Raw genomic sequence first — 19,499 nt, forward strand, 5'->3', positions numbered from 1 at the left:
TCAAGAACAATCTAGACTTTGGAGCTTGGGCCTTGCCCTGTATAGCCCACTCACGATCAGGAGTGCTTCTCTTTCTAATAAATGGCCTCTGTTTCCTTTACTGTGTTAACATTGAAAAACAAATCTCGTTCCATTTGGGAGCAGATAGGAAACTGGGGTAAGTACCTAGCTCAGTGTCATGCTGGTTTATGCACCTTACCACATTGTCCACGTCTCAGGGTCTGAACGTTCCCACATGACCCACGGCATCATCTAGACTTTAATCTAAGCAAGCTGGATACACTGTGCACTGTGTGTATTTGGGGGTCTGGTCTCTAAATAGATCATTGCTAGATGGTTCCTCAAAGGAAAACTTCTAACAGCCAGCGCCATCTCCCTGTGCCACCTCCTCTAACCCTCTGCACTTCGCTTGCGTTAACTCACAGATGCATGCTCTCTCAGGCGTGCATACGGGCCCATGAGGTCAAACTTGCGTGGGTTCAGAAACCGCACTGCTCTTTCCTAAACCTGCGCCAGACTGTTGCTCTTCCTAGCATTGATTAAAGATTTGACTGTTTGTTTTTAATCAAAGGGCCTCAACATCTCTAAGGGGCTTTCTCACAGTGAATGTAGCATGTGACCACCTAGGTTTATTCACCTAAGCGTGTGCAGTTCAAATGCTTATTGTGAACACAGCCAGACCTAATACTACATGGTAAATTCTTCCTGCAACTCCTTTTTCCTGTTTGGTGAGACTACTATTTTTCTCATTTTTCTTTTCATGACTGGTCTGATGGATTTGAGGACTATGACATGTCCTGTGGCCTAGCTAACTCTTTTAGTCTCTGTCCTTTGCTGTGAAAAGACGCCATGGCCACACCAACTCGTTTTTAAAATATAGTTTATTTATTTTTATTTTATTTGCATGTATGTGTGAGGGTATCAGATCTTGGGGTTACTGACAGTTGTGAGCTGCCATGTGGGTGCTGGGAATTGAACCCGGGTCCTCTGGGAGAGCAGCCAGTGCCTTTAACTGCTGAGTCATTTCTCTAACCCCCATTGCAGCTCTTATAAGGAAAACATTTAACTGGGGTTGGCTCACAGTTTTAGAGGTTTAGTCCATTGTCATCATGGTGGGGAGCATGGTGACACGCAGGCAGTCACGTTGTTGAAGACGTAGCTGAGAGTTTTACATCCAAATCCCCAGTCAGCAGGGAGAGGAAGAGCCACTGGGTCTGTCTTGGGCTTTTAAAAACCCCAAAGCTACCCCCAGTGAAGCACTGTCTCGAATAAGGCCACACCTCCCAATCCTTTTAAGCAGTGCATTCAAATACGTAAGTCTATGGAGGGGGGACATTCTTATTTAAACTACTATACTAGTCTTACGTCAACTTGACACAAGCTAGGGCCATTTAGGAAGAAGGACTCTCAGCTGAAAAAATGCTTTGTTCATTAAGATTGGCTTGTAGAGAGGCTCGATGGCTCAGTAGTTGAGAGCATTGGCTGCCCTTCCAGAGGTCCTGAGTTCAGTTCCCAGAGCCCATGTGGTGGCTCACAGCCACTGTAACTATAGTCCCATGGGATCTGAAGCCCTCTTCTGGTGTGCAGGAAAAAAAACACCCATATACATGAAATAATTAATAACTGAGTGTGGTGGTGTGTGTCTTTATTCCCAGCCCCCAGGAGGCAGAGCAGGCGGATCTCTGTGAGTTCAAGGCCAGCCTGGTCTATGTTCCAGGCCAGCCAGAGCTATCTAGTGAGACTTTGTGACTGGATGTGAGCGCTGTGGGTGGGAGGTTGACCCGTAGGCAAGTCTGTAGTACAGTTCCTTAGCGACTGATGTAGGAGGGCCCTTCCCAGTTGGGGTGGTGTTATGCCTGGGCTGGTGGTCCTGTGGGTATATGAGAAAGCAGAGAGAAGAAGCCAGGAAGAACAAACCAGTAAGCAGCACACCTCCATGGCCTCTGCATCAGCTCCTGCCATGTCTGAGCTCCTGCCCTGCCCTCCCTTGGTGATGGACTATGATGTTGAACGCTAAGATGTAAGAACCTCTTTTCTCCCCAAGTTGCTTTCTGTCACGGTGTTCACCATGGCAATAGCAACCTAACTATAGCAGCGGGGTGGAACTTTTATAAGGTGTCCAGTCTTGCACTACAAAGAAAGGGAGCTTGTTGCTGAGATCAACTAGCCAATGTCTATTGTGCTATATATTTGACTACTGCCTGGAGACACTCTACTAAAAAGACAAAAATTTCAGAGTTGGCCTCACCTCAGATGTTCGTATCTAATTCACAGACATCAGTGTCTCCCTGAGAAGTAACTTTTTTTTTTTTAAACAACCAGAACTGTTCAACAAAGAGATAAGCCAGCTCCTAGGAGTGGCGTGGGATGGAGAAAGAACACGGAACTCCCTGTCATTGGAAGAAGCGAAGGAGCAAGCTGTGGCTATGTTCAAAGTGGGAACTGGTAGGGGATGTGGTTTGCAGCACCAAGCACTGAGCCACAGGGCTCAGGCCAGGTCGTGTAGTCAAGCTGCTGACAAACAAGTCTGAGTGGCTCCTGGGTCTGACTAGACAGAAAGATGCTGCTGTTCCCACAGCATCTAGAGTCACGATTCGGTCATCATCAAGCTAGTTCTCCACCTCTCAACCTCCTGCTAAGCGTGCCAAGAAACCCCAGGTCTCAAGGTACAAAGCTTAGCACGTAGGTGAGGGGCACAGCCTGGGGAAGTGTGCGGCTGGCTGCCCGGGTACAGCATCTCTGGGCCCGTGTGTGTGTCGGCACTTGGTGTAGCCTGTGTGACGGCTGTACTGTAACCACAGAGGAAGTCAGAGCAGGAAGTGTCCCAGCTGTGGCTTATTAGCATTAGGACAAAATTACACAAAAGCAAATTGTTAGCAGACATGTTGCCATAATCTTTAACTGGTGGCAATAAATAGGAGTGATCCTCTTTCAAGTAAATACTAGATTTCCCAAAACCCAGCTTCCAATTGTCCGTGAAGGAATCAAGTGGGATGAGGCTAAATCTCGGAGGGGAAGACACGGAGGGGGCTGGGGCTCCCGCATCCATGCCCGGGAGTGGGGCTGCTGGACAGCTGCTGTTGACTTGGCAGGATGGAAACAGGGATGTTTGTGCCCCTGGACATCTGACCATCTGCTGGATTTCCCTCAGGGGTTCCAAGTCTGGTTCTCTTATGGAACGGAGAATAAAGCCACTTAGCAACCCAGCAGGAAAACTCTTAGTGTGTTTCTGTCTCTCACACACACACACACACAAAAGGCAGAGTTGGTTTTTTTTTTTTTTTTTTGGTTTTGTTTTTTTGGCACCCCTGTTCTTAACAAGATGTTGCAATTGCAATTAAAAAAAAATCTACTCCTTCACAGTCCATGTCTTTATCTCTGATTTAAACAACACCGTGAGCCTGGCCCCACTGGGGAAGGGGGAAGCCATAAGAGATCACATCCCATAGCTTATGTGTAGGAAGACCTCTCTGTTCCCCCGGAAGAGAGCAGAACGTCCTTCGGGACTTTCTGATGATGACAGTGTTCAAATAGAACATTGGGAGTTTCCAGTTTTCTTCAAAGATTCAACAAAACTTTCCTAAAAGAATCTTTTTTTTTTTTTAATTTAAGCAGTTTCAATGTTAAGAAGTATTCTGTAACAACATGCAGATATGAAAAAACAGGTTCTGGCCCTCTAATGGGCAGGGTTGTCACCACAACTTTTATTGTTTTCCTACTAAACGTTTACTTTTGTGTGTTCTGGTTGCTTCTCAAACTCTCCGCCCAGCATCTCTTCCCAAGTTATTAATTTGAACACAGTTTTATCTGAGGAGCCCTCTGTTCCTTCATTTCTACTGAAAGAGAAAAGACATTGACACTGCCGTTGAAAAGAGAGAGCAGGCCCGAGCCTTTCCTGGTAGACACGATTGAGACCTTAGGCAGCTGCTCTCGGCCTGCAGCTCCCCAGGGTGCCCTCTCCTCGGGCATCCAGGTCCTCAGGGTTGGCGTGGCATGTCAGCCACGTGAGAGGAACAAGTCCAGAAACCAGCCTTGTTCTGGTCATCTGGCTGTCCACAGGACAGGCCCCACTACAGTAAGAGGAAACACCTAGTAACAGCCAGGAGGAGGACTAAACTGGGCTTCGTCTCCACATGACAAAGCTGGAAAGATATTTAAGAACATGGTACACTGCCAGCCACTTCCTTAGACTTTCCAGCTCCTGCATCAAGAGACGCGTGCGCACACACGCACGCACGCGCGCACACACACCCCCCCAAGTCTTTTATCTAAAATCTTCACAAAAGGAATAATGTGTTTCATAAAACATTTAAAATGCTTTAGGCAACAGAAGTGTCTCTTGATTTTTTTTCTCCGAGTGTTTAACAGACAAATGTAATTGGAGATGTTTGGAGCATGCGCACTCTTTAATTTGGAGTTATGCAAAATTTGACCATTATTCACCACAACCTGCAGCAAAGCTATGCAGATGGAACAGCAAGTGCGCTATCTGTCAAATGCGAGTTCAAGTCCTTCCCATCTGGGCCAGAAGTGACCGCCACGGTCTGACCTTTAAGGTCTGTTTAGAGGAAATGGCCTGGCATGTTTTACATTTGAGAAGCTATTTAGCTGCCCTGTTTGACAAGGTTTTCGAGAGGGATGAAAATTAATTATGATTGCAGCATTGCTACAATGATGTGGTCAGCTAATTAGATTCCATGCAAAAACAGGCAAGAAGAATTGGTTCCACTGGTTCTTCTGCAGCCTTGCAGCCTTCATGCCAAGAATAATGAAACTGCTTCTTGGTTTCTTAATTTCTAAAAATCTTGGCCAAACCTTAAATGTCTGGGAGTCTGCAGTCGAGCTAATTTAAGGCTTTGTGTGAACTAAGACAGCACCTGACTGGGAGTCCCTGTGTGGGGACACAGCTCCAGTCTCCAGGTAGACTTGAACCAGGTCCTAACTCTCCTTCAAAAGCTCCTTGAGGTTTCTTTGACTTGTTTGGGCATATGTTAACTTGGGGACACCAGGGAGCCACTGGTAAGGGTAATCAGGACATGTGGGAAGCTTACATGTCCCTGGGAGAGGTACCAGGAGTCTACAGGGACAGGGCACAAACGGTTGAGCTGAGCGATTTTTTTTCCAGATCTCCCTGCCTTCACACAGCAGTGATTCTGTCGATAGGAATTATCTGCCGCTCTTCGAGACGAGGACCTAACGTCAGAGCAGCGGCAAGCACCTAGCGCTAGCGATCGGTTCGCAAGGCAGTCTGCTCATTGCTTCTGACACCTTAAAGATTCTCCCCAAGGTCTGATTCAAGGTCATTTTGTCACATACTAAAAATAACAGACATCCAGCGCCTCCGAAACCTGATCAAGTTTCCATTCAGTGGGAAGTTCTGGGACAATCTTCTTCTCAGTCATAATTCAAGTCCAACCACCGCTGTATATGTAGCAAAGCTCTTGCAGTGACCTGCCACACTTCCTCAAACAGGGACCATCAAAGTGGGCCCCGTAGCACAGCAGGGAATCTTTCCTGTGGTCTTTGCCTACATGCTAGCTGATCCATACAGTAGGTGGCTCCATCCAAGAAGCTATACCTATCTTGTTCTGGAGCAGGACATCGGGCTGAGAGCTGAGGGCTCAAAGCCCCTCCAGATCCTTTGCTAGCTGAGACCTCGCTTAGACTGAAACCCACGGGGAGATGCCTTTTCCAATTCACAGTGGCAGTGGCAGACCCCAAGTTACTCTTGACCCCCACCCTCCCCAGATCCACCTTTAAGAAAAAGGATGTGCCCCGGAGTTCTCTAGTCTAAATAAACAAAAGAAAAAGAAAGGACGTGACAAAGAATAGCAGCAAAGAGGTCACCCTTCTGCCCAGTAAACCGTGGGTGGCTCCGTCCCTCTCTGGACACAGCTGCAAAGGGTAGAAAATCAATTTTTTTTTCTCATTATTTCACAGCGAAGAAGTGAAAACCTATTTGTAAATTGAATTAAGCCCAATAAAAGCACGTCTGTGTATTTGTTGAAGTCTAGAAAAATTAGCCACAGACTCAGCTACAGAATGCAACCACGTAACCGGAAATCAGGGCTCTCCTCTTTCACGCGTTCTTGAGACAGTTTTCTTTCCCTTCTTTATTTTCAAGAAGTACCCATAGTGAAATGTCACCGAGATTCTTCCGCAGGCCACCATCTCAGCCCGCAGCAAGAGTCTGGGAAGGAAGGGGCCTTCAAATCTTTGTTTAGGCAGACAGTTGTGTCCAAATTCGTACCTCGTCAGTCAGTCAGTAGTGAATCTGGAACTCTCCAGATCACACTTTTTTTCTCAAGTGGCAATCTGGGGTGCTGACTATGGAATTGGTCCCCTTTCCCTGTGCAGGCCAGGTCTTGATTACAAAAGCCCTAACCCAGCCATGGAGTTTGAACGGGCAGGCCACCTCCGTCTGCCTGCTGAAATCTCATTAGTAGTCTGCCCTCTGGTGGAGCAATGAAGGACTTCAGTAGCTGGGACTAGAAAACATCTTTTTTTCCTCACTTTGAGCAAAAAAACTTCAAGCTTTCCAGATAGTGCAAGGCGAGGCAGTCATCTCGGGGGGCAGTCACCCCAGAAGTGACTCCAGTGAGGCTCCTGCTGGTTGGTCCCCAGAACAGGGAGAGGTTGCTCCTGCCGTGGGCCACACCACAGCACCTCCAAGGACAAGGTCCTTCTCACACTTTGAGGGCCCCCTCGGAGATACACCGTGGGTGACAGCGTTCAGTTATCCACTCTGTCATGACACAAATAGCACCTATAAAGAGTGAACAGCATGTCAGGGACACTAAATGTAATTGGCTTTTTGTGATTTTTTTTTTTTTCTGGCAAATCAATAATACAGTTTAGCCTTTGAAAGGGGCCGGCCATCTGGGGTGTTAGAAAAGGCAAAGACGCACACATTTCATAAAAAGACGAAGTCTCTGTGGATGTTGCTTTTGAGAAGACGTTGTGACGATGGCTGGGTGCAGGTCAGGCAGAAGATGATGCTGAGGTCTGGGGCTCTGCTTCCGACTCCACGAACTTCAGAACTTAGCCTGCTTCAGCTTCTCGATGTGATAGCAGAGTTTGAGAGCGGGTCCCAGCTTCAGTCCCAGGTATTTCATGACCATGTCACTCCTCAGCAACAGCAAGGCATGGCCGTCAATCTCCTGGGGGGCGGGGGCGGGGAAAGAAAACCCAGAGGCAGTTAGAGCAGCCAAGTGGCAGCTGTGGTCAAGCTGCACTAAGCGGGCAGCTTAAGGGCAGGTAAGTCGGTGAGAGAGCACGTGCTTTTGGTTCCCGGAGAACCACTGGGAACAACTAAAGCAGACTGTGATGCTCTCCTCTTCCTGTTCCTCCAGGAAGTCAGTTGCTACCGGGTACCTTTCAGATTCCCGACTGCTCCCGACTGCAGGAGTCTGAAATAACTCCACCTACATTCCTGCTATCCCGTGGATGATATTTTTTGTCATCCAACTAAATCCATCCACAGGCAGGTCAGCCCGAGGGGACCCCGACTGGTCTCCTGGCTTTAAAGAGGATCACGAAGCTGGGAAGGGCAAGCAGATTGCCCTTAAAATCCAAAACTGTATCTTTGCAAACACCTGGATCTCAGCCCGTGGAAACCCTGGCGAAGCTCCTACCTGACCCGCAGAAATGAAGACAGGCAAAGCCCATTGTCTTAAGGCCCTGAATTTATACAATTTGTTACACCATCAATCCAAAATTAATACAGTAAGCTGAGCAAGTAACATTAATTCCTACCTTTCTCCCTACTTATCATCTTATATATTTCAGAAGTAGCTAAATGATTTCAACATTTATAAGAAGGTTATCTATATGACTGAGGCCTCATGTAAATTTATGTGTATTTTCTCATTTAACCCTCTAAGCCAGTGGTTCTCAACTTGTGGGGTCAAATGACCCTTTCACAGGGGTTGCCTAAGATGAACTGGAAAACACAGATATTTACATTATGATTCATAACAGTAGCAAAATTACAGTTATGAATGAAAAATATTATGAACCATAATATTATGGTTGGGGGTCACAACCATATTAAAGGGTCACAGCGGTAGGAAGGTTGAGAACCACTGCTCTAAGCAGTAAGAACAGGCTGGATCACAGTTTGCCTGGAGTATTGCAGGTATGCTACAAATGACTGTCAGATGCATGCAGATTGGGTGGGTGGATGGGTGGATAGATGGACGGGTAGATGGATGGATGGATGGCTAGAGGAATGGATGGGTCGGGGATGAGTGGGTAGGTAGGTGGGTGGATTGATTGGATAGATGGATGGGTAGATGAAAGTTGGGTGGATGAGGGGTGTGTGGGTAGGTGGGTGGGTGGGTGGATGGGTGGGTAGATGGACGGGTAGATGCATTGATGGGTGGATGGATGGATGGATGGATGGGTAGATGGAGGGTGGGGGATGAGTGGGTAGGTGAGAGGGTGGGTGGATGGGTGGGTAGATGGATGGATGGGTAGGTAGATGTATGGGTAGATGGATGGATGGATCGATCGATGGATAAGTAGAGGGATGGATGGGTAGATGGAGGGAGGGGGTGGGTAGATGAATGGGTGGATGGATGGATGGATGGATGGATGGATGGGCAGAAAAGCAGTTAAGGCCCAAGAGAGAGAACAGAAGAGAAAAATATCCCTTAAAAACACAAAGCTGGTGGTTGCTCTGCTCTGATAAGCCCATGGCTGCCTCTGTCTCTTATCCCTGGCTCTCTCAAGACCGATCGCCAGCATTTGGGGGATCCTGAACTCCTCTCTCCTTCCACACACCCATTTCCTGGCCCTCCCTCCAGACCCACTACTTCCATACATGCTTTCTGAAGAGGTCCACATGAGGCCCCAGAGCCTGAGGGTCAGCGTCTTTCACAAACCGAACCACGTCCTCCACGGTCCAGGTAGAAGGGTTTCTGCTGCTTGGTCGCCTGGTGTCCTGCACCTCTGGAGAGGGGCTCGAGGCTATAAGGAGTGAGCAGAGAAGGGGTAACCATGAGCCAGTGAAACTCAGTGCTCACCTGGTGCTGCCTACTTGGCACAGGCACCCCTAGCTGGCCTGGGAGGAGTCTGTAGTGCTCGGAAGTCCACAGCATGGCCGAGTGACCCTGTGACATATGAATCCTACCAGAGGCTGCTCAGTAAGGAGCAAGGGGCATAGGAAAACAGCTGCTCTGTGCCATGCTGTGCAGGGAGGGAAGTTTTGGAAAAGCTTTTGTCCTTCACAAACAGATTCAGATAAAGTTTTCCAGACCTTCTGTCCAGGGCTCTGTCTGCTGGGGTCTGTCCTCAGGTCTGCTATAGCCGGGTATTGGTGACTGGGGCTGGTGAGCTGAGAGCTAAGTGTTAGTAAAATGGGCCTCTGCCCGCTATGGGACCAAGCGATGCTGGGCCCTCTCTGGGTCTTCTGGAGATGGCAGGGGACCATGTGTTGGTGCCTTCCGTTTTGGACTTTGCAGAATGGCTAATCTGTCATTTTACCTCCAGCGATCCTGGAGGGTACATCTATATCTGCTCTCAGAGGAAGACGAGGTTACCCTACTGCCTCCTTTGTCCCCAGTGCTGGGTTCTTCTGAGTCCTTAGGAGGATGCCTCTCCTGCTGGCCCTTCTCCCTGCTGAATCTTTGGTTAACTCACGCTGCTAACAGTGCGGCTAATCTGTATTGTCTGCAAGACTGAATTTAGAATCACCCAGGAGACGCACCTCTGGGAAGCATTTCCAGAGAGAAGGGAAGGAAGACACCCCGGGGTGTGGGTGGCTCCACCCAGAGGCTGGGGTCTCAGACTGACTGGGGACTGGTGGGGAAAGCCAGTGTGCTGTCTAGTTTTATGTGAATTTGATTGCTAGAGTCATTTTGGAAGAAGGGACCTCAATTGAGAACATGCGTCCACCGGATAGGCTGTAGACAAGCCTGTGGTGCATTGTCTTGATTGATGTTGATGAGGAGGGCCCAGCTGGCTCACTGTGGGTAGTGCCACTCCCGGGTTGGTGGTCCTCGGTGCTATAAGAAAGCAGACCAAGTAAGCCAGTAGGCAGCGCTTCTCCATGGTTGCGGTAGCAGTTTCTTTCTCCAGGTTCCTGCCTTGCGTGCCTGTCAATATTATCCTGGATGATGGACCACGGGCTGTGAGATGAATTAAACCCTTCCCCCCTTCCAAGCTGCTTTAGGCCATGGTGTTTTATCACAGCAATGGGAACCCTAGCTATGAGCTAGGTCAGCATCAGCATTCCCTCTCTCTGCTTTCTGGTCCACCCAGAACGGAGCACACTCCACTGCCCCACCTCATGCAACTTCTGCTTCCAGGCCCGATGTGTGATATGGAGCTATACCCCCAAACTGTGAGCTGACATAGGTCCTGTCTCTCTTTAGCTATTTCTTGTCAATTATTCGTTCACAGGAATGAGAAAAGTAAGAAATACACCCACACACCTATCCCCTGAAGCAATTTCCCCATGGGTTTCTTTGCTTCTGCCCTTTTCTATCTAGCGTGGCTGGCACTGCCTCAGGCTGTCACTGAGATCAAGATGTGTCTGTAGAAAGCTGCCACTCAGGTCCCTCTGAGTCCCCATTGCCCAAGCCAAGGACTGTATTGTGATTCTGTAGTACCTTTCCTTCTTAGATGCCGAGGAAGGACTTTGGGCTGGGGGACCTACAGACAAACCCTGGGGCTTCCCTGTGTTTGATTAGACCACAATTTATCTTAGATCATGGCAGCATTCTCTAGTCAGAGAGGCTGGTTATGGGTACTGAACTGAGCAAGCACTAGGCCCTCTGGTCAACCTCTCGCAGGTATTCCCCAGAACACCCACACATCCACCTGGGCACACTGATTATGGCCCGCTTTCCTATTGCTTGCCTGTTTACCCTCCTCCTTCCCACTGATATCCCATCAACCATCAAAGACCCGGGATTAGGAGCTGGGAAGATGGCTCAGTGGCTAAAACACTTGCCATACAAGCATAAGAACCTGAGTTTGAATCCCCCAAAACTCTCATAAAAGTAAGATGCATAGCAAAAGTTTCTGTAGTCCCAGGACTCCTAAAAGAAAGGAAGAGGTGGGGGCCAGAAGACTCCCTGGAAGCCTGTGAGGCAGCTGGCCTAGTGTACATGGCAGAAAAGCAGCAAGGAGACCCTGGCTTGGACAAGGTGGGAAGGCAAGGACCTAACACCCAAGGTTGTCTTTGAACCTCCGCATGCGTACAATGGCACACATAGAGTGTCATTCACACACAAATGTATGGGTACATGACATAGCCACATGCATACACATACACACAAATACAATGATAGAGACAGTGAGAGAGACAGACAGACACACACACACAGAGACAGACAGAGAGAGAGAGAAAGAGAGACAGAGAGACAGACACAGAGAGACAGACAGACAGACACAGAGAGAAAAGAGAGCAGAGAGACAGACACAGAGAGAGAGACAGACACAGAGACAGAGAGACAGACGGAGAGAGAGACAGACAGACACACACACAGAGAAAGAGAGAGAGACAGATAGACAGACACAGAGAGAGACAGACAGACACACACAGAGACAGACAGACAGAACCTGAAGCTCAGAGACCATTATCAGGTCCCTTGTGGACACCATGGCCATCTTTCTTACTATCACCTGCCTCCCCATCTGCCCTCGGGCTCTTATTTCTCTTCTCTTAGGATGCTTCCTTTCAGAACCATCACTCATGTACTTTTCTGTAACCTTTAGATTTTAATTCCCTGAGAATCCTCCATGTTCATTTCACAATCATGTGCCAAACACTTGCTCCCCTGACTTGGTCTTGGGAGAGGTTTTTGGTGAACGATACAACCCAAATCCTCTCATTACAGGGTCATATATTACATTGACCCCTCCACAGCTGTGCAGACAATAAATAGACTCGGAGCGTGGATTTGATGACTGTGACCTGGATCGATATGTTTTGCAGAAATATGCTAGCTTTGTGTAAGTGATCCGTGACACCACTTCAAGGCTAGAAAAAAGGCCAGGATTCTGAACAAACAGCAGTATCCCTACAGGATAATTCCGGAAGTGGAGAAGCCAGTGCCTTCTCTGAGTCTTAAGAGGAAGCCATTTTCTTCCATGCTTCCCCTCCCTCTTTTGCTGAGCCTGAGAAGTACCTAGCGCTCATGTACTGAGACAAGCAAACCACCACATTTCTGAATCTGTGCTAGCTGAAAACTGGATTTACTTTGACGTTTTTTTCCCCTCTGACCTTTCCCCGTTGGACCTGGAAGGGTCCCATAAGGAGGTTTGGTACCAGGCATCTCACTGAGAAACGGTTAATGCTCTCCAGAGCCTTCCAATACTGATGCACACTAGTGAAAGATAATTTTTTTTTTCTCCATTTAAAGACATCTGCACTCAACATGGGGCTGAAGAATCACAGGAATCACATCTGTCTTCAGGGCCCGCCCACGGGAGCATGGCTGTTAATCAGGGTGGTAATGGATGTCCTGACTACAAAGGCAGCAAGTCTTTAGTCCGAGAATGATTCTGAAGTGATGAGAGCAGAGGTCAAATCTAATTTCCTAGACTTGGCAGGAAGGAGGGGAAGTCCAGCCCACTGATAAGATCCTGTGCTTGGTCCTGAGGTCCCATGAGCTAGGTCAGGAACAGCAGCCACTGTCTGCAGCTGAGCAGAGGGCTCCTGTCTTTGAGGAGGGCGCTCTCAGGGAAGGCTGTAGAGAGCAGACATTGAGGCAAATGTTCTCCATGCTCAGGATTGGTGCCAACTGTGGACATTTCCCCGCTTTTCAGGATGGTGGAAGAGCAGCCAGGCTAGCTTAGGAGTCTTTCTGAGGGCCCTTTTAGTAACACAAGACAGAACATCAGGTCACCTAAGACAGTGCTCAAGAGTTGCTCCTCGTCAAAGCACATAAAGTCTCGCTGGAGGAGGAAGACGGAACTTTCCAGCAATGGGTTTGCAAAGTCTGGGCAGGTCTGTACTCACAGAGAAAAATCAACACACCACCACATCCTGCTCCAGCTACTGGGAAAGTGTCAGAAAGACTTATGTGTCCAGTCCGACTCAGTCAGAGTAGGAAGATGTGACAGATCAGCCATCAGCCAGGATGGACTGAATGAATCGAGCTCCTGTGTGAACAGAGCATGCGCAACACTCGCTACCCGCTGTGTTCTCTAGCGCTTGCGGAAAGCAGTGCTTGGTCAGGCTGCTTCCTGTGGGTTGTGGAGATGTGAAAAGTGAGACCCACTGGTGAATGGGTACATAATTAAATCTTGTTGCTCCTGAAGCCAAATTCATGGTTAACAGAAAAATAGACCACCGGCAGACTCAGTGTTGAAAAGCAATCCCCCGCCCCTTCCGAAGTGCAGGTACCGCATCTGCGGATCTCTTTCTGGCTTGTGCACTCCCACGAGCACACAGATAATTGGTCTTTGCGCATTTATAATTCAGGGGAAACTTTAGCTAACAGTGTGGGGGCGTGGAACAAGCGAGTGATGAGCCAGGACGAGCCAGGAGCCAGAGCTCCTTATCTACCACAGCTGTGTCCAGGAGCGCAGGAGAGGTGTGTGGCAGGATGCGCATGCTCTGTCCAAAGTCAGGCAGCGCCTGACCCAGTGTACCACGGGTTGCTGACACTGACACCTCTGCAGGCCTCAGGTGTGTGTCTAAGGCTATGCAGAGTCCAGGCTAGCCCACAATCTATGCAGAATCAGGTAGGCTGGAACAATGTTGTCTCATTCGCTTTCAATGACACAAGAGAAGGAGCCCCAGTGCCTCCTTAGCTTTTAATCGGGTTTTTCTATTAATCCTTCAAGACCAGCTGCCCTGCCAACATGACAGAAGATGCCCCTGGAGACCAGCAGGCCGGGCTGGGCAGCATTCCTTCTCAGCCGGCAGCTGACGCTGTAGCCTCCACCCTCTGGCCTTGACAAGCAATGCGAGCTCTGCCAGGAGCCTCAGGACACCTCTCCTTCATGGGGCTCAAATGTCACTTCTCATGTCAGTGGGTTCCATCACACCTCCCTGGAGTCTTTCCTGACTCCCAAGGTGAGAGGGTCCAGCACCCCCCTTCCAACACTGTGACAGCAGCCTCCATTCAGTACTGTCTCAGCAACCCCCCCATCCAGTACTGTCTCAGCAACCCCCCAATACTGTCTCAGTAACCCCCCATCCAGTACTGTCTCAGCAACCCCCCAATACTGTCTCAGCAACCCCCCATCCAGTACTGTCTCAGCAACCCCCCATCCAGTACTGTCTCAGCACCCCCCCCATCCAGTACTGTCTCAGCAACCCCCCAATACTGTCTCAGTAACCCCCCAATACTGTCTCAGCAACCCCCCAATACTGTCTCAGCAACCCCCCTCCCAATACTGTCACATAGGTCACACTTTCCACCTCCAACAATCACAATAGCGTGCTAAGGTCCATCTCTCTACAATGGGATCCTTCTGCCCAGTTCACGGCACCATCCTCAGACCTGAGAAGAACCCCTGCCCCGGTGCCCAGTGGACATCTGCTGACCAGAACACCCAGTCCCTTAGCTGTTTACCAGTCATCTTGGGTAGCAAGCATCCAATAGGATAAAGTTATAAACGTCAACATTAGCCCCAAAGCTATTGGCATTCTTCTTCTCGGTCATCTCATAAACGTCCAGTAGACGATGCCCCTAAATACCACCACCTCCAGCACATTCCCCTGCTTAAGAATACGTGGTTTACAATCACTGTAAGTGAAGCCCCATCTGCCTGACACGGACCCCACACCATCAGGTGGGATTTCCCGCATCATCCCAGCCCCAACTCCTTTCTCTCCACAATGAGGAAGCCCTTTCTTGCCTCTGCAGGTACCAGCCCTCACATGAGGCCCTCGTCCTCATCATTTCTCTAGCAAAACCATCTCTGCTCCTCACTGACAGAGCATCCCTTAAAAGCCGACTCCAGCGCACAGGGAAAGTTTGCACTCTAACAACAATGTCAGATTTATTTTGTTTCTGACCCTACATCTTGGCGCTGCCTGGGAATTCCATAGCCCATTCAGGAAGCTTTTGTTATCTTTACAGCCCTTTGTAGCTCTGGCTGATTGTATCTGGGATGAGAGACTGAAGCTCCCAAATATTCACCTGAGATTCAGTTCAAACCCCAGGGAAACCACAGCCTGCGCTGCACCTCGGTGGCATTGTCAGGCACTGGTGGCGGCTGGCACTGAGTCCAGCTCCAGGGGCAGCAGGAGGCTGGGCTAAGGCTTCACATCAGAGGGAAAGGCAGCTGAGAACCAGCCACCTCATCCCTCCCTCCCCTCCTGCCTGCAGTCTGGTGCAGCTCTCCAGACTCTGTGGTTTCAAACCATTGTGATTAGTAGCTAGGGAGAAAATCCATTTCTAGGTTTCTTCCAGGGTTTATGAGCTAGGTCAAACCCATTGAAGAGAAACAGTTCCTTGATGCCAACGGATTTCACCTGGGATGTAATTTCAGAGGAACGTCAGACAGTCCTCGGGAGAGGAAAGGCTTTAGCAGAGAGAAGAGGAGATAGTAGGAGCCGCAGTAGGGTGCAGGCTGGCGGGTGAGTGAGGATGGGTAGGGAGGCTGAGGCTTTCCCTCTGCCTTGGGTTCTGCGCTCAGCTCAGCATCCTGAACCACCATGGTCGTTAGGCAAGTTTGCTTCAAACAAAGCAACTGTGGGGAGGCCCTTGATAAAGAGTTGCAGTGGAGTTGGATTCCTGTCCACTTTCACCCTCTTCTTCATCCCCTTCCACATCAGAAGGGACCCCAAGAAACCCTGCAAGCAGAGATCCTGGGGTGTTTGGATATACCCAAAACTTTGGAGTTAGCCACCTCAGTTTGGTTCACAGCTGACAGACCTCTTGGTCCACATTCGCTGGAACTGAACCCGGTAACACAGCCTAGGAGCACCATATTATACCATGATAAGTCCTAAGTCCAGTAGAAATTGGTCCATGGTTGAGGCCCGCTAAGTGAAAGTCTAGCACAAGCCTCCTTTTGCTTGGACTGTCAGGGATTCAAATACACGTGACACCTCCACAAACCTGAGGTCATGGTTCCTCTAGTGTGACAGAGTAACACTTGAGAGAATAAAGTACCAGGGGAAGAAAAACAGAGAACGCAGCATTCTTCATAAGGACGTGTTGCTCACACTGCTAGCTGCCTGCACAACCCCCTCCCACCCCTGCTGCTTCTTTATAACAAGTCCCTGATGTCCACCTGGAATTCAAACTACATTTCCCAGCTTCTTTTGCAGCTATTGCCCATGTGGCTCAGTTCTAGAAAATGAGATATAGCAGAAAGGGAAAGTTCTTTCAGAGACACAAGGCACAACCCTCTGCCCCCTTTCTCCCACCTACCTCCCCCTCTCTCTACTGAGACGGCACGGCTGAGCTGTGGCTGAGCAGTGGCTGAGCGGTGGCTGAGCGGTGGCTGAGCGGCTGGCTCCCGTATTTCCACTGTCCCTTTAGCGCCCTGCAGGGGCACCATTAGTGGAGTCCTTACACTGAAAAGTTCTGCAGTTATAGAGTGAATCAATTCATTGTTCTGCCTTTTAGAGCCACCTCTTCCTCAAAGGGTCCCTGCTGATCCTTCCATCCATGGCCAGCAGAGGCCCATCTGGGGCTTGCTTGTCTGGGATGGGTGAAGCTATCTGAGGGAAGTGTGCAGGGGATCGCGAACCATACAAAACAGCTCACGTGTATGACTCCTGGCAGCCACTGGAAGAGGGATCTGGACCTAGAGAAGAGACAGCCAGCCCAGTGAGGGTGACAAAGGAGTAAGCTGAAGATCCCCTGACTCTGGCCTCGGGTCCCCTTCAGCAGTTTCAGTTGTGGCTCCCCACAGCTGTGGTCGGTAGAGGGATTTATTCACAAATCTGTGGTATTAGTATTTATTAACCACTTACTATGGCCATAGATAGGCCTTCTACTAAAGCTACATGCAAATGTGTTTAACCTTCCCTGTGGTTCTATGAGGGAGGGGTGGCTGGTACAATCACTTTAATTTCTCAGGGAAGGAAACAGAAACACAGAGAAACCAGGGCTAAAAAGGGCCATCCAGTCCAGTTAGAGGACAGCAAACCCACAATTCCAGACTGCTTCATCCACAAAATTATCCATCCTGCTCCATAACTTCTAATCCATTAATGAAATCCCAAAGCTTGAGAATGACTTTGTGAAGCGGGGGTGTCCAGTCCTGTGACATTGAAATATAATGTCATGTGAACATGCTACACATGTTACAGGGTAACCTCATTGTTACCCTGGTTACAGGAGGCCCACAGGCTGCAGGCTGGGCCCACCTGTTGTAAGGCATCTACCAGAATGGCCTCTGGTGCAGGAGAATTGTCTGTAGTCTGTCAATCATGTTTTAAATAAATGCTGATTGGCCAGGCAGGAAGTATAGGTGGGTCAACCAGACAGGAAGTAGAGGCGGGGTGATGAGAACAGGAGTATTCTGGGAAGCAGGAAGCTCCCTCTGCAGTCCTGCCCAGACCCCGGAAGAAGCAAGATGTAATATATCCAGCTGAGAAAGGTACCGAGCCATGTGGTTAACATAGATAAGAATAATGGGTTAATATAAGCTACAAGAGCTAATAAGTAGCCTGAACTAATGGGCCAATCAGTTTTATAACTTATGGAGATCTCTGTGTGATTTTCTTTGTGGCTTGCCGTCTGTGGGGAACTGGGCAGGACATAAACCCCAACAAGCCAGCCCTCATGTCACAGGCCTCCACGTAGTTCCTAGAGTCCCACGTCCCTTTGAGCACTTTCGTGTATTACTTTTCTCTGTGAGGAACAGGAGGGCTGAATGACCTGCACTTTGTCTTTTCTGCTTTCTCCAGTAAACTTCCGTCATGGATGATTTAATCAATCTCTCACTATGCAAAAGACAATTTTTGCCCAAGTCTGCTGCTGTTTTCTTCTGGGCACAGAGCTGGGCTCCCCTGGCTACGTAGGATGCAATGACCTAATCTCTCCCAGCTAAGTGGGATGTAATGACCTAATCTTGCCAATGGATCATGAGTGGGATCCATGCCCATCCCATCCAGGGCATCACATGTGTCCTCCCCACTCCCGTCCACTAGATGCAGGGCATGGTGGGGACACAAGATGAACAGAGCAGGGGCCCTGCTTTGAGAGGGAGAACCACCCCTTGGTGTCTTGAACTAAGCTGTAATCTATTAATCATTCCTACCTAATATGCCATTTTCATCATTTATGATCAAAGAATTGAGACTGACTGCTTACAGGAATGACAAAAATCCAAGGAGCTTGTGGAAAGTTCTTGTTTCCAGAAGAGTCATGTTCATATCACTGTACTATAATCCCCTCCCCACCTCTCAGCGCCTCCCCCCCCCCGCCCATCTCCCACCCCATGCTGTGTCTCCAGGGCAAGGGTGGAAGCCATTCCACCCCCAGGAAGCCAGGCCATGTGTTACGTTACCACATCTGTTTCCTTCGCCTTCGTTCCTCTTGGGGCTGGAGGCCGGGAACCTCAGTCCAGGTGTCGATGGCCCTCCCAAGGGCACAGGGTTGGTACGGGAACTGCTGGTGGTAGTGGCAGGGCCTCCTCCAAGGTGGCTGTCTCCAGAATTCAGTCTCTTGTAGTACTGGGAGGAAGAGTGGGCCAAGGAGCCCCGGTGGCTAAAGGCTGCGGAGGAGGTATCCATGCTGTAGCGGTCCATGCCCACAGGGTTGGCCAGACACTCTTCAGCAGTGGCCGCCTGGGCTGCAAAGGAAGGATGCAGGGAAGAGAGATGAGAGGACCATCCAGGGAGCCCACCAAGCTGCAGTCATGACAAACCCTGCTCCAACACAGTTGCTGTTACCAGTGAGCTTATGCAAAGAGGAGAAACGAACACAGAATAGTCCAGAGAGCACTGGGAGCAGATTGAGGTCTTGCCTCACCAGAGAGGAAACAAAGATGGGTTCTTCCATGTTTAGAAGGAACAGTGGCCATCTTGGCCCTCAATCACTTGAAAATAAACAACAAGAAAAGAATCAATGGTTCTGCTTGTGAATGTGTGTGTGTGTGTGTAGGTGTGTGCATGTGTATGTGTAGGTATGTGTGTAAAGGTATGTGTGTGTGTTAGGATGTGTAGGGTGTGTGTGTGTGTGTGTGTGTGTGTGTGTGTGTGTGTGTGTGTAAAGGTCCAGATACATCACGGAGATAAAAATAAAAAGGAAACCATTCTAGCCCCACCCCCACCTAGTCAAAACCATATCTTTTTAGCTTCATCAATAATTGTGGATTAAACATCACCAAACCTGATCCTGATATTCCAAAAGAAACACAACCAATCACAAAAAGTGCTCCAGGATTGGCAATGAAGGAAGACAAGACACAGACATCTTAACCATGTCCACATTCCTCCTTCAGGAAGATAACTAAAATTTGATATTATTAGGGCAAGAAGCTGGTCGTACCACTGGGGACTTCCATGGAGACTGCCCGAAAAGAAAAGTCATCATGACTTAAGACCACAGCAGTAACTTAGAGGTAAATATTGT

The 19,499-nt window shown here is 49.1% G+C and overlaps 1 protein-coding gene across 5 annotated transcripts in view; it reads right to left on the minus strand.

Annotated features, from left to right (window-relative positions):
- Window positions 1-6,093: 6,093 nt before the first annotated feature.
- Scml4 (Scm polycomb group protein like 4) overlaps window positions 6,094-19,499 on the minus strand; it is an 84,177-nt gene continuing 70,771 nt past the window's right edge. For all 5 annotated transcript variants that reach the window (XM_050120573.1, XM_050120572.1, XM_050120575.1 and 2 more), the window contains 3 exons: window positions 18,433-18,717; window positions 8,825-8,970; window positions 6,094-7,160 (listed from right to left, as the gene is read on the minus strand). In XM_050120573.1, coding sequence (XP_049976530.1) covers window positions 7,035-7,160; window positions 8,825-8,970; window positions 18,433-18,717 — 557 coding nt within the window. In that variant the 3' untranslated portion in view covers window positions 6,094-7,034. The remainder of the gene's footprint in view (window positions 7,161-8,824; window positions 8,971-18,432; window positions 18,718-19,499) is intronic.

The sequence above is a fragment of the Alexandromys fortis genome, unplaced genomic scaffold (assembly GCF_014885135.2).
Source record: "Alexandromys fortis isolate MF-2015 unplaced genomic scaffold, M_Fortis_MF-2015_v1.1 scaffold_175, whole genome shotgun sequence".
Lineage (NCBI taxonomy): Eukaryota > Metazoa > Chordata > Mammalia > Rodentia > Cricetidae > Alexandromys > Alexandromys fortis.